Below are 15,600 nucleotides of genomic sequence, written 5' to 3'. Positions count from 1 at the left end.
TCTCCCTATACACAGCCCCAACCAGCAGTATATCACTCTTCTCAGTGCCTCTATCCAGTCCCAGCTCATCCAGTTACAGCCAGCCCCATTCTACAGTATAACACTCCTCTCAACTCCATTCTACAGTATATCACTCCTCTCAGCCCCATGTTACAGTATATCACTCCTCTCAGCCCCATTTTACAGTATATCACTCCTCTCAGCCCCATTTTACAGTATATCACGCTTTTTAACCTCACCGTTACTTCTTGGTATGAGCTCTGCACTGTAATAATATAGGTAATTCCATCTATTTTTGTGGCATTATCCCTCTCAGTAACAGCCCAGTTCTAGACATGTCGCAGAGCAGAGGGGCATCCTTCAGGGAGGGATATGTGCAAAACTGGGCAGAAATTAAACAGAGTTATACTGGCATAAATAGATATATGTATACAATATAAGAACATTGTGATTTTGTGACTAACGCTTTAATATTGTTTTAGTTTTATTCTCAAATAATATTTTTTGAGTAGACTTCTTTTAACATAATACTTAGATTAGGCAAATGTACCTCTTGTTTTGTTTTTTTAAAGCAACATTCCCATAAAAATTCACTTGTGTTCAACTCACTTTAGGTTCTGGGGACATCTATGATATCATGGCGTCTTGTAAGCATCAGAGGCGTTCTGGCCAGCCGGCCAAGGTTGACGGGCATAGAAATAATGACTGGGTGCTATGGAGGACCGGACTGGGTACTCAAACGGTGCAGCGAAAATCGAATGCTTGTCTCTAATTGTAAGTACTCTGATGCATTCTTGATCTGTGGGGTCTGGGTCCTGAGGGCTCCATGATCAGAAAGTAGAAGTGCTAAGCTTATGTATGAGCGCGTGCAGATAGGCGTATAGGTTCTACGGGAAGTCTGCCGTAAGTCTTCGCGTCCTACGGGAAGACCGCCGGTAAGTCTGCGCGTCCTACGGGAAGACCACTGGTAAGTCTGCGCGTCCTACAGGAAGTCCGCCGGTAAGTCTGCGTGTCCTACGGGAAGACCGCCGGTAAGTCTGCGCGTCCTATGGAAAGTCTGAAGGTCCTATGGGAAGTCTGTGGGTTCGTACACTTCTGTAAGCACCATTGTTTTGAGCGATTGGTGGGCATTAGTGAGAAGGCGTTTTCCGAGCATGCTCGGATACTAACAGAGTGTCGTGCTCGAAAAATATTTTAGATTCCCTGTGGCTGACCGACCGCTGCAACACATGCAGGGATTGCCTAACAAACAGGTAATGGCTACATGTGTTGGAGCTGTCGAACAAATGCGAGACATTCAGCCGCAGGGACTCGATCACACCGAAGACAGTCCGATAGCACCCGAGCATGCTCGTCTAACACCTTACCCCAGCACATTCGCTCATCACTAGTGGGGATCCCTTCTGATCGATATTGCTTCGGAGAGGGTACAATGCAAAAAATATATATTTATTACGGCTTTAAGTAATTTTCAGAAAACCCCCAAAATTGTGGGATGCGTTCTACCTATAAATAAGGAGCCTAATCTTTTATTTTATGTTACTTTTAAGTCATTGATCCTCGAGTCCCACGGACTAAAGTCGAGTAAGTCATACCTAACAGATTCACGTTAATCTGCCGCTAAAGCGACGGGTTGTATTTTTGATTGTATAATCCTATTTTCATACATCTTTGAAGACGGCATCATTTTTTCACAGTAACCCAATACATAAGGCCTCAAGGAGATGTTTCTCATCATATTACTATAATGAGAAAAATACAAGACCGGGCAGGCCTGGTGAACTAGAAAAAAAAAAAAAAAAAAAATTAGATTTCATTATTGATAGGTTTGCTTGTTTTTTCCTTATTTTCTTACAGTCTTCAGTAATGGTTCATGTAGAACATTATAGGTTTTTATTATGGGTTTGTTACTTTTGTGTGTGATTTTAGATATTTTTGGGTAGTGGGAACCAAATTGCGTTGCAGCTGTCGAATATCCGTTAGACATGTAGCTGCGGGGACTCTAACATATTCGAGTACGCCGAAGACATTCTGTTAGCTGACGAGTATGTTCGGATAACACCTTATCTGAGCACGTACGCTCATCACTACTTGACAACTGTCCGAACTGTCCATAAAAAATGGAATCTTTTTTTTTTTCCTGGCTTCCATGGTTTTCTTGAATCTGTAAGACTTTTGTCATTAACATTTTACATATCACAGTAAAAGCTGGTAACATGGTTATTTGCTTCTTTACCCTCTGAGGAAGCGTTGGCGAAACACCCGTGAGGTTGAGGATACACAGCATCTGCTACTACACGGAGACTCCGGGTCTGTATTGATGTAACACTACTATTATGCATGTGGTTTGTTTCCGGTCTGTTCTCCATCTATCTTGTGTTTTTGTTATGAATTCATATTGTTCACTTCATTTTTTTTTTATAATGAATTCATGCATTTTACTAGGGTCTAACTTTGCTCTTATATTTTTAATTTTGCCATATCATTTACTATACATTTTTATATTAGTTAATTGTCCTGAAAGAAAACAGAATTCATCCTATATAATTCACGTGAGGACCACCCTTCACCTTAATGATCCATCAAACTGGGTCTTGAGTTGTATGAAACTACGAAAACATGGCTGATGTATTCTCGGTACAGCAAAACTCCAGCCATTGTCCATGGGCTATGTTTTCAGCTCCATTTAAATGTATGCAATATTAGTACCAGCCGCAGCTTGTGAAGTGGCGCCGTTTCAGGAAACGACCACCAGAACTTTGGCTAGGTCGTCAACATTGGATTGGCGGGTGTTCAACTCTTGACAGCATTGTACTCACTGTAGAGGACATGGCAGTCATGAAGGCGCCAAGTATCCAGCAAGACAGCTTATAGATGGTGGTCGTAATCAATCCAATTTTGATAGAAAATAAGTCATTGGTCCTTAAGAAGATGATAGCAGCCATTTACAAGGTCAACGTTCTGGTCATAAAATAGCAAAGCAGTAGTCATCGACTTGTTAGATTTTACGTGATCCAGCCCAAAGAGGATTTTTTGCGGAATACAAGTCTTTCCGTAGACGTGTGCCCAATAGATCCGGCCAAATTCACGTGTCTGGCCCTTTATTTCTTCTTGACAGACTTCAGAAGCAGTTTTCCATCTCGTTCCTCCACGTGCAACCCCATACTTTCCAGAAGCGAGGTGTCGGCCAAGCCTTGACGCTCCATACTTGCGATCTGCTCCTGGTTCTTCTCGTTGTGTTCTGTAAGATTTCTGATGGCATAAACGGCCCACTGGTTGAGAACTGAGGTTCAGAGAGTTGAGGAACATACAAATAGTGAAGAGCAAAACAAACCAGCTATGGAAACAGCCACCACCCAGTCAAACATGCAAGCATACATGGGAGAACATACAGGTCACATTGAAATATTTGGACAGAAGTTTGACTTGTGCTTTGCCTTTAGCAAAGACTAACGTATCCACTTTGAATTCTTTGAAAATCTCTGGTTTTCTCTGTTGTAAATCTAGCAGTGCTCAGAATGCTAAAGTCCCTGTATAACCCCACCCACACCACTGATTGGCTGCTTTCTGTTTACAATGTGTATAGGCTAAAAGCAGCCAATCAGTGGGGGGATGGAAGGAGGACTACGCAGCACGAGACACCCAGTCCTGTAGTGATAATCTACTGCTGGTAAAACACTGATTTTATTGAAATGGCAACACACATGCTAATAAGTGACATATCGCTGGAATCAGGCTCTCAGCTCCTACATCATACTGCTCTCAAATTACAAAACCAAAAACTGCCGAATAGTGATTAGTGAACATGCTCAGATAAGCTGTTATCCGAGCATGCTCGGGTGCAAACCTAGTGTTTTCGGGAAACTCGGAAAATATGTTGCGGGTATTGCCTAACAAACAGGCAATCCCTGAATATATGGTATAAATTGGACAGGCAAACGGGATAAAGAAAAAAAAGAATACACCAACATTTTTTTTTTTTGGTCATTGCAACATTTACAATAAAAGACAATAAGAGATCAAAACATCATGTCTGCCCTAAAATGGCATGAATAAAAAATGTCTGTTCAGGGCGCAAAAAGTTAGCCCTCACCCAGCCCCAGATACCAAAAAATGAAAACCTTGCGGGTTTCAGAATATGGTGACGAAAGCAAAATTTAATTTTTTTTCCTACAAAATGTCCTAATTTTTATTCACCACTTAAATAATAATAAAAGAAAAACTATACATGTTTGGTATCTGCATACTCGTACTGACCCGTGGAATCATATTGTCACTTCAGTTTTACCATATAATGAACATCGTAAATAACAACCCCCCAAAATTATTGTGGAATTGCACTCTTATTTGCAACTTCAACGCACTTGGAAGGAAAAAAAAACAAAAACGGAAAAAAAAAACACCCAAAAAACTGAAAATTGGAAGATCGCAATGTCATGGAGTGGTAAAAAAAATAAAAATAAAAATAAAAAAGCATTGTCTACTTACAAAAATTTTTTTAAAAAAATACTTTTTAGATGTGCCCCCCATATTCACCTTTTAGCCTCAGGGTTTGGGAGCTCCACTTCCAGTCCTGTGTTTGACACAAGGAGTTTTCCAAGTTGGCACATCATTAGAACCGTGTGTAAAAAGGGGTCGGCTGATTGCACATTTGGAAAACTAAGCCAGCACCCTTCTCTGTCTATGCTTTGACCATGACAATAAGAGGTCCCTCACACAACACTGAAGATTTACCGACACAGAACGAGTCAATCCCTCAAAAATAGAGCGGCCAAATCTGAGAATGTGGCCAAAAAGCTGAAGATCCCTTAATCTAATTATGAATTAATCTTAAAATGGACCACACCTTTAAGTGTGAAGACCTAACGGTATCATCTGTCCCGCCTGTTTTCGAGATGTTCAATTTTCAAGCCCTTTGGCTCAGCTGGGTCAACTTGTGTTTTCAGGACAAAATTCCACAAAAACTAGATGTTGGACTATTTTAGATGGATATAAGTTGGAACCAAAAGTTGCCGATTTCCATTTCTTAGATTTGTAACGAGCTTCTGTACAGTGGAAAATAATGGTAATTAAAAAGTTTGGAATTTGCCCCTCTTAATGGGAAAAATCCCTCGGAGAAAGTACTAAAATTACTTTCCATCATCATCAAGTTAAAAAAAAAAAACTATAAAAGAATATACATGGCCTAAGGGGTAAAACAAAAAAAAGCAATAATGTATAATTAAAATTTCAACCATTTTTCTCCGAATGCTAACAAACGGCGACGTGTTGAAACAATGCGACCCGGGTTGAGCATGGGCTGTTGCTATCGAGGGGCCGTGTTTTGGTTGCTGTGAGAAGTTTAGAATTGTTAAGGGATTAAATGTTTATAAAAATGAAAGAGTTGTCTGCATTCTCGGCTCATTAAGCTTTCAACGACTTGACAGCTCCCTTGACTCATCCATATCTCCACACGGGGCCGATAAATCCCAGAAGGCTTATAAAACCAAGTAATCCCCAGATTTGTTATCAATAAAACGATTATCTGTGGAGGGAGGTTTACGTAGCTTTGTTAATAAAAAAAAAAAAATCATAGCGAAGGGCAAATCGTTTCGAAGAGGTTGTGGAATTTACACAATATCTAGAAATAATAGATGATGGATTCGGGAAGATATATATTTGCTTTAGCCAAGTTGAGCTGGTTGGGGTAAATGAATCCACCATGTGGCCCATGAAGGTGCCCAATACAGGGCCAGAAGGAGCAACAACATCCCAAATCCTTGGATAGTTCGATAATTCCTAAGAACGCCTGTTCCAGATCATCATACGTTAGTTCATGTAGGCCATCAAACCATCACTGTTGGAAGAACATCGGCCCAAATAAACATGGCATGCTGTACAGAGACGGAAAATAGGGATCCTATTAACGTGTTGACCCTTATGGTTGGTCAGAAACAGTCTAGTACCATCAGGGCTCACAAAGCATTTTGGAGCTGGACAAGATCATTCATCAGGCATTTGTTACACGACACATTATGGCCATGTCTTGTTTCAAAGAAATGGATGCGAGTTTGTACTGGTCAGTGATCTGGTCACCCATACTGGCCCTTTTGGGGATCTCATCTTGAATGCAATTTTGCCTACTTTGATGCCCAAATTCAGAGAAAGTGCCATTGTGTAATAGGACCCAAGAGGTCCTTCCATATTTCGACAACAAGGTCCATCCTAACCTCAAGGTGTTATAGGCGGCATCTTTGGCCATTGTCGCTTAGTGAGTCTAGTAACTGAGTGGAACATACCAGTCAAACCATTAAAGAGATTGTAGAAAACATAGGTGGGCTGAGCCGTTGATGATTGTGCTGAGGACCAAGATTATCTGAAAGGAGACAACCCCTTTAATATAAGATATGAAGAGTGACCATGGCCAAATTACCAGATGGGAAGGGCTGTATATAACCTTTTCATAGATAGAGTAGGCATATGGTATATACAATGTTGGACCTGGATCCTGGCAAATGCCCCATAAAAGGTCAGCCATGTCATAAAGTGGCGATCCAGAGGTATGATGGTGGACCCTACATACATGGCTGTTTGTACATCCATATAGGACTTTCTTGAGCATTCTCTATCTATATTCCAAGAAAAAAAGTGTCAGCACTCACCAATCCTTTAAAACTAGTTGATTCTTTATTCAAACATTGTTAAAAACTTCACGGCTCGGGGGTGTGCGCAAGGAAAGGAGTGTGTAGGTTCCAACGACGGCCGTTTCGCGCCTGGTATGGTGCTTCTACGGGCCGTCATCGGAACCTACACACTCCTTTCCTTGCACACCAAGTCGTGAAGATTTTAACAATGTTTGAATAAAGAATCAACTCGTTTTAAAGGATCGGTGAATGCTGACACTTTTTTTCTTGGAATATGGACTGCATTGTTGTGATGTTCGGATCAAGCACCCGGGATCCGATGGCCTGTATTCGTAAACAGGTGTATTCGAGATGTAACTCAGACTAACTGGAGGTGCTGTCTACTATTTTCTCTGGATTTTCTATCTATTTTCTATCTATATGCTGAAGGGAGACACCAGTGTATCTACACTTGACGGAAGAGACCAAGGAAGAAAAATAGCCCCTGAGGAAGCTGCAATGGCAACCATATCAGTAGTCGCCCAGTATTCCATGAATAGACAGGCTGGAAGGAGCCAAAATAAGAGAACGACCCAACAGTTATTGAGAATTTTCCGATTTTAGGGAACTTCGCTTTATCTGTATCCAATGCCATATACTCTAATAATGGCTTCAGTCAGGCGAGAAAAGGGGTAGGAAAGAGGGGGCGGTGAAGGTATAAGTGAGTCTTTCTCTTTAATTTTTGGTTTGCTTGGAGCGGCTACATAAATTTGATCTACATAGTGGAAGAACAAAGATCTAAAAATACAGAACTACAGCCCGAACATTTTCCTCTCCCTCTAATTATTTTGTCTATTTATTTTGTTATTGTTGGAGAAAAACTTCTTCTTAAAAAATGAATATTTTCCTCGCTCGCGCTCCGCGCCTCCTGTTATTGTGTGGTATACGGACTCCGAAGGTTTCCTATAATATGGTACACTGTGTGATCTGTCCCCCTGCATTGGCTGGATGATGTGGTTAAATTGCCTTGTTTTTACAGCTTCCTGTAACAGACACTTAAGGGCCACGGGTTAAAAACTAAATACTACTATTATATATAGATACTAATAAAAAATATTACATTTTGCATTTACAATGCTGAGATTAATGTGCTGACTACAAAGTCCACCTCCTTTTAGTAAGATTATACTACTGGATAACAGCAAAATACTTCTCCCTCCACATTACAGCTATATCCTTAAAAGAGACAGTTTCAGATTAACTTCTATCCATAAGCCTTATGTTGGCTGGTCCACCGCTGGAATTACGAGCTGAGAAGCAAAATAAGCAACGTCCATCACTCTGGGGGGTCTTGGTCTAATGATGTACTGTATAAACTGCCATTCAAAAATATTGTAATACCATATTTCGCCTGTAGTGGCTACTGTGCAGGAAAGCTCTCGACTGGCTGGAGTTTATCATGCCACTATCACGACGATCAGCAGATCACTATCCAGATTTCAATATAGAAAGGTGATTTTTGGTTCAACAAAAAATATCAATAGTAGGAGGGTTTCCTGTTCAACATCCTTATCTATAAGTCCAAGAGAACATCTATCCCTCTGAAGCCACCAGGATATCCCTGCATTACTAATGTTGGGGTTTCCTTTAGTGCTTCCAGTGTTTTGTAGGTTTTTTTTATAAAGGTAAAACTGTTGGATTAGAAGTCTATAATATAAGTCATATGCTAGTAAAAGCCTCAAAAAGGAACAATACTGTGTTATTCCTAGTAGGGGTGGAGCATGACACCATCAAATGTAGAAGTCATACTCCACCCCCATCTCATGACGCAGTGCAATCAGTTTTTTTCTTGAGTGTTCCTTTAAGAAAACGAAAATACACTGCTCAAAAAATAAAGGGAACACTAAAATCCCACATCCTGGATATCACTGAATGAAATATTCCAGTTGTAAATCTTTATTCATTACATAGTAGAATGTGTTGAGGACAATAAAACCTAAAAATGATCAACGTAAATCACAACTAATATCCCACGGAGGTCTGGAGTTGGAATGATGCTCAAAATCAAAGTGGAAAATTAAAGTTACAGGCTGATCCAACTTCAGTGGAAATGCCTCAAGACAAGGAAATGATGCTCAGTAGGGTGTGTGGCCTCCACGTGCCTGTATGACCTCCCTACAATGCCTGGGCATGCTCCTGATGAGGCGGAGGATGGTCTCCTGAGGGATCTCCTCGCAGACCTGGACTAAAGCATCTGCCAACTCCTGGACAGTCTGTGGTGCAACGTGACGTTGGTGGATGGTGCGAGACATGATGTCCCAGATGTGTTCAATCGGATTCAGGTCTAGGGAACGGGCGGGCCAGTCCATAACTTCAATGCCTTCATCTTGTAGGAACTGCTGACACACTCCAGCCACATGAGGTCTGGCATTGTCCTGCATTAGGAGGAACCCAGGGCCAACCACACCAGCATATGGTCTCACAAGGGGTCTGAGGATCTCATCTCGGTACCTAATGGCAGTCAGGCTACCTTTTGGCGAGCACATGGAGGGCTGTGCGGCCCTCCAAAGAAATGCTACCCCACACCATTACTGACCCACTGCCAAATCGGTCATGCTGAAAGATGTTGCAGGCAGCAGATCGATCTCCACGGCATCTCCAGACTCTGTCACATCTGTCACATGTGCTCAGTGTGAACCTGCTCTCATCTGTGAAGAGCACAGGGCACCAGTGGTGAAGTTGCCAATCCTGGTGTTCTGTGGCAAATGCCAAGCGTCCTGCACGGTGTTGGGCTGTGAGCACAACCCCCATCTGTGGACGTTGGGCACTCAGACCTTCCTCATGGAGTCAGTTTCTGACCATTTGTACAGACACATGCACGTTTGTGGCCTGCTGGAGGTCATTTTGCAGGGCTCTTGGCAGTGCTCCTTCTGTTCCTCCTTGCACAAAGGCTGAGGTAGCGGTCCTGCTGCTGGGTTGTTGCCCTCCATGTCTCCTGGTGTACTGGCCTGTCTCCTGGTAGCGCCTCCAACCTCTGGACACTACGCTGACAGACACAGCAAACCTTCTTGCCACAGCTCGCACTGATGTGCCATCCTGGATGAGCTGCACTACCTGAGCCACTTGTGTGGGTTGTAGAGTCCGTCTCATGCTACCACGAGTGTGAAAGCACAACGAACATTCAAAAGTGACCAAAACATCAGCCAGAAGGCATTGGTACTGAGTAGGGTTGAGCGACTTTTGGTTTTTTAGGATTGAGTTGGGTTTTGTGAAACCCGACCTTCTCGAAAGTCGGATCGCGTGAAATCGGCCGATTCTACTGTAAAGTCGGGTTCCGGATCGGAACACGAAACCCAATGCAAGTCAATGTGGATTATTTTTTACATTTACTTAATCTCAATATCTCTCTCTCTCTCTCTCTGTGCAAAGCATATGTTGTGTTTGACTGCGGAAATCACTGCAGCCCAAACGGTAATATGGCTCTATGACATCGCAGAAACCAGGCTGGAACCTGTGTCATCACGCTGCCCACACTCCTTAATTGGCTGTAAAAATGGCGGGGAAGGCGTCATACAAAACGCGACTTTGGCGCCAAGATCGCCGACCACGTGGCCGATCCCACGCTGGAGTCGGGTCAGGTTTCACGAAACCCGACTTTGCCAAAAGTCGGCGACTTTTGAAAATGAACGATCCGTTTCGCTCAACCCTAGTACTGAGATGTGGACCTGCAGATCCACTCCTTTATTGAGGGTGTCTTGATAATTGCCAATAATTTCCATCTGTTGTCTATTTCATTTGCACAACAGCTTGTGAAATTGATTGTCAATCAGTGTTGCTTCCTAAGTGGACAGTTTGATCTCACAGAAGTTTGATTTACTTGGAGTTAGATTCTGTTGTTAAAGTGTTCCCTTTATTTTTTTGAACAGTGCATTTTTGTATCACCCGTTTTTTGGCCCCCCAGAAAACTCTGCACAAAACAGCACGGTCTGTCCATAATACGACGAGGGGAAGTGTTCAACAGATCAACGGATCCACTTGGTAAGTGATAATGGAGAATGAATGAGTCACAGGCTAGGAGAAAACAGATCATGGAGGATAAATAGCTTTTCTTCTTCGACACCATCCACTCCTTGCATCTGAACACACATTTATAAGTCATTGTTGCCCGTGAGGGGGTTTTCTCGGCCAGTGGCACACTTAGCGCGGCTTTGGTCAATGAATTGTGATTGAGAGGACACAGCCGGCACTCACCCTTTATAACTTGTGACTCTCCATGAGCAAGTTTCCTAGCGAAGAACAAATAGCTTGTACAGAGTTCTCACTGCCAGGAGATTTCGAGTTACTGAAGTCCCATAACAAGTGGATTACAACGAGTTTAGCTTCGATATTATACACTGGGCCTTATTCAAGTACGGCTCTCCACATGACAAAGAAGTGAAAGCTTTTTTTGTGCTGCCTGCCCCGCTCTTATCTGTTTCACATGAAATAAAAGCTCGAAAGGGATGAACTTTTTCCTTTTTTTTTTTACGAATGGCTCCGTAACTAATACCTATCAACAATTCAAGGGGACAATCCCTCATGGACACAAAAGAGACACAGTTAAGACCCCCAGCCGTCTATTCTACAGAGAGGATCTCAGCAATATTAATGACTAGCTCTAAATGAAACACAAAAAAATAAAAAATAAATATTTTCGGAAGCAGAAAAAAAGTTAAAAAAAACAAACAAACAAAAAAAACTTCACTTAACATGAACTAAATAAGAAAAAAAAAAAAAGATTAAAAAAATACTCAAAGTCCAAAAAATTCAACACAAAAATGCATTAAAATATGGACTTTGTAGAGTGGCGTGGTCGAAATGACCAGACTCAAGAAATTCAGTGGTGGGTTCTGTGTTCACGTTCGTGATGAACGAGCACACTAGAAAAATATGTTCGAGTCCCTGCGGCTGCATGTCTGGCGGCTGTTAGGCAATCCCTGAATGTGTTGCGACTGATGAAGAGCCGCAGGGATTGGGACATATTTTTCAAGCATGCCGAAGACACTTGGTTAGCACATGAGCATGGTGAATATTAGAAACTTTGTAATAAACTGAAAAACAGCGCTTTTTTGTCCACTTAAGAGACATTTCTTCTTCTCCTCCCTGCTAAAAACACCATTGACTTTAAAAAAACAGCTAAAATCCTTGTTGGTTAATGACAGACCGCTATTATAGTCTATGGAGAGGAGGAGAGAGGAGCAGAAGGATAAAAAAGAAGCGAAGACAGAAATAGGCAGATTGTATTGTAGTAAGCAATTTAGCTTAACCCAGAGCTCGATTTTACAGACACACCGCAAAGTAGAGCTTTATAATGGCCTCCTTGCTGATAAGCACATGCTCAGAAGCAGTAGTAACAATAAAAGCAAAAAAATCCCTTTGTCTCAGTATGTTTAATAGTAAACATAATAGCCGCATGTCTCCACCCACTAGCTCAGAGACAAGTGAAAATTAGACAAAGCCTGCAGATGAAAAAAACTGTTGAAAAATGCAGGATGCAAATAAAATGTAATGACCAGAAATTGTAATATTTATCATGTTTTTCACACTGGTAGATTGTGGACCCACTGTGCCACAAGCCAGGCTTACCCAGGAGGGGCGTGGAAAAAGCAGCTATATGGTCTTCGCTAGAGCTTCTGATGGTGGAGTTAGGCTTGTGATCCAAGTAGCCATCAGGTACTACTCCTGGGCAGTCCCCGGTACTGCAGCTGCTGACCCCAAGGATCAGGATGACAGAGGTTAAAGTCACTGGCAGGACACAACTTGGCTACTGGAATACCTGCCAGGAAGACTGAACTGGCTTCTGGTTTAGGTTCTGCAGGAGCGGTTTCAGGGACAAACTTCTCGGGTTTCAAGAACAGGATGAGGAATAGAATGAACGGATCCCGGAACAAGTACCAATTCAGGAGACCTGGCAACCAGTTGCACAATACCTTTAAGAATCAGGGAGCACGCACACTAGGCACTCCGCCGGGAGATCTGCTCCACATGTGCAGGCCCAAAGGAACAGGAAGCTACAGGAGGAAACAACAACTCTGCCGCAGAGGCGGGGCAGTATGTCTGTATCCCTGTCAGGAAGAGGGAGACTGACCACGCAGGGACACCAGCATTGGCGTTACAGTACCCCCATTACGGCCACTCTTCTTCAAGCCCGCAAGGAATCTCGGCAGAAGAAGACTATTCTCCCAGGACCTCCTATCATCTTGTGACCACGTTCTCTCCAGTCCACTGGGAAAAAGCTTTCACCTCTCACCTTCTTCCCAGCCAGGAAACTTCTCACCACCAAGACATCCTCAGAACAGACTGAAGTGGGCGTAGAATCAGAGATCCTTGAATGTCTTTCCCTGCCCAGCACCACCAGCCACCATCTTGGAAGAATTGAAGACAAATTGGGTTTTTTTCCTCCTGGTTAATGGATAGGAACGATCTCAAAAGCACATTTGCCTTCACTGCCACTTGAGAATTGAAGGTACCCTCTCAGGGTCCATCTTCAAACCAGTGTCCACAAAAATACGTCCTTGAGGTGATGAGGATCCTGGGAGCAGGTCTATAGATGAATCGCTTGGTCCATATGGAGGCAACATCTCCATGTCCTTCCTATTGCAGACGTCAGAGCACGACCAGTCAGTGAATGGCAGACCTGACGAAGAAGAAGGTGACACCTGGACGTACAGGGACCAATCAGCTCTCGTTAACACAATTGTCCCCAACAAAGCACCTCACCGAATCTCCAGTCTAGAATGGGTTCATGAGTTCGCAGCCATGGAAGACCCAAGAGAAGTGGATATAACAGACCAAGACAGCACATAGAAGGTGATCTTCTCTGTATGCAGAATTCCTATCCAGGGTAACCATCTGCTCGGTAACAACCTAAACAACTTCTGTTAGGGCCTTTCGATCGACTGAGGACACAATCAAAGGGCTCTGGAGATGTCAGACAGAAATCTGATACCAATCCACAATGGCTTGCTGAAAGAAATTTCCTGTTGAACCGGAGTCAAGGTAGGCTGTATCAACAAACCGGGTACCTCCCCATGATAAGGACACATTCAGAGTCAAGAGGTATTGCTTGCACCAAAGGTAGCTTCTCCTACAGGCCTTAGGCTTTGGTGTTATTCAGACCTCTCAGGACAAGAAAGAATAAAATGTTTTGTGCTACTGCAGCAGTAGCACAATCTCTTGATGGCGTTCTGGCTGCAATTCAGATAGCTTAACACGATCGACCTGACTGGGTTCAGAAAAGACAGCTGTCTCAGTAGGCTTGGGAACAAGTGGTCTCTGGAAGGACAGAGTCAGACGTGACGGTCTCAATCGTCACCTCTATGGTGTCCTTCCCTGAAACCGAAGGTCGACCTGGACTGCCAATGAAATCAGGTCATCTAGAGTAGTAGGGATGTCCAGACCAGCCAATTGGTCTTTTATCCTTCAGGATAAACCCTTCCAGAAGGTGGCTACCAATGCTTCATCGGTACAACCTTGTTCTGAAGACAGCGTGCGGAACCGGATGGCATACTGGCTTACAGACAGACCTCTCTGACGCAGTCTGAGACAGGAAGATGCAGCAGAAGACACACGACCCGGGTCATCGAAGACCTTATGAAAGGCCACCATGAAGGCCTACAGATCCAAGATCACAGGGTCCCATCTCTCCCTCAAGAGGTTGAGCCATGCTAGGGTTTTTCCTGCTAGGGACATTAGGAATCCCATTTTACCCCAATTAAAAGGAAACTGATTGGCCAATAGTTCACAGTGCAGCGTGCACTGACTTAGGAGCCAACAGAACTGCTTAGTATCCCCGTCGCAACGTGGCGGGTCACACAGATTAGGAATAGCTCCAGGAGCATAAGTTGCAGGTTGAGTAGTCACGGCTGCAGTTGCTGCAACTTGGGCTGAACTGGATGAAGCTGCCGACGTCAGGGCTTCCAAACAGATATACATGGTCCGCAGAAAGGACAGAATTTTTTCCTGCTGATGCCGCTTGCGGAACATCTCTTGGTACAACTCCAAATATGAGGGGGCATTGGGTTCAGTGGGGTCCACTGCCTGAGCAAACTGTCACATACGTGGATGGTGGACCCACTGTCACAAGCTGGACTTACCCAGGAGGAGCGTGGCTAAGTGGCAACCTGGTGTTTGGTAGAACTCTTGATGGTGGAGTTAGACTTGTGCTGCAGGTAGCCGCAAGGTACCACTCCTGGGCAGTTCCCGGTACTGCAGCTGCTGACCCCAAGGGTCAGGATCTCAGACACGGATGCTGTAATACTAGCCAGGAAGAAAGCTTCAGATACTGCAGGGAAGGCAACTCTGGTTTCAAGACCAGGAATACACAAAATGGATCACACAAACAAGTACCAATTAGGACAACACAGGGGGACCTGGAAGCTGACCAGTTGAACAACACTGAATCAAGGTGGGAAGCGTTGCTCAGGCACCTCCCTATGGGTGCCCTATACACCCGATGCCTCCCAGATATTGGCTGGGGGCATTTCCAAAGTGCAGGCGCTGCTCCTTTATTAATCAGGGGGCTCGCCGCCAGGAGACCTGCATGGAGTGCAAAAGCCTAGAGGAACAGGGAGCTACAGCAGGGAACAGGGAAAATGCCGCGTGGCCGGGATGGCGAGTACATCAGCGTCCCTGCCGGGAGAAAGGGGAGAGACCACGCAGGGATGCCGGTATTGGAGTTACAATGTTCATACACAACTAGTATTGGAAAGTTTCTTCAAATATGCATCTCAAAAAATGGTATTAGTTTCAAAGCCACTCCTGAAACTTACGCAAAGCTGTTAAAGGGTTATGCTCTCTTTTTCCAAGTTTTTTTTTCCCCTCGATCAAACAACTTGACAAGGTACTGCAGCTTGCACCATTCATGAAGTACTGAGCTGCGTATCTGTAAATTCAGCTTTACAAGAAAATTGAATCGGTATCTGTGTATACATGTCTCTTCCTCTCCCAGTCCTATTTC

General features: G+C 43.6%; 1 protein-coding gene across 3 annotated transcripts in view; it reads right to left on the bottom strand.

The window, feature by feature from the left end:
* Window positions 1-771: 771 nt before the first annotated feature.
* The window catches only part of ATXN10 (ataxin 10), a 74,805-nt gene continuing 59,976 nt past the window's right edge, over window positions 772-15,600 (bottom strand). The window contains exons 11-12 of one of the 3 annotated variants that reach the window (XR_013215927.1): window positions 2,333-3,283; window positions 772-2,290 (exon numbers count right to left, since the gene is read on the bottom strand). Coding sequence is in view for 2 of the 3 variants with exons in the window: in XM_077266635.1 (XP_077122750.1) it covers window positions 3,102-3,283 (182 nt within the window). In the remaining variant the exon portion in view is untranslated. Of the gene's footprint in view, window positions 3,284-15,600 lie in introns of all 3 variants that reach the window. The other 2 variants (XM_077266635.1, XM_077266637.1) reach the window with 2 other exon arrangements.

The sequence above is a fragment of the Ranitomeya variabilis genome, chromosome 5 (assembly GCF_051348905.1).
Source record: "Ranitomeya variabilis isolate aRanVar5 chromosome 5, aRanVar5.hap1, whole genome shotgun sequence".
NCBI classification, from domain to species: domain Eukaryota; kingdom Metazoa; phylum Chordata; class Amphibia; order Anura; family Dendrobatidae; genus Ranitomeya; species Ranitomeya variabilis.
The sequence above is the reverse complement of the archived record's forward strand: the minus strand, read 5'-3'. Positions and strand labels throughout refer to the sequence as shown.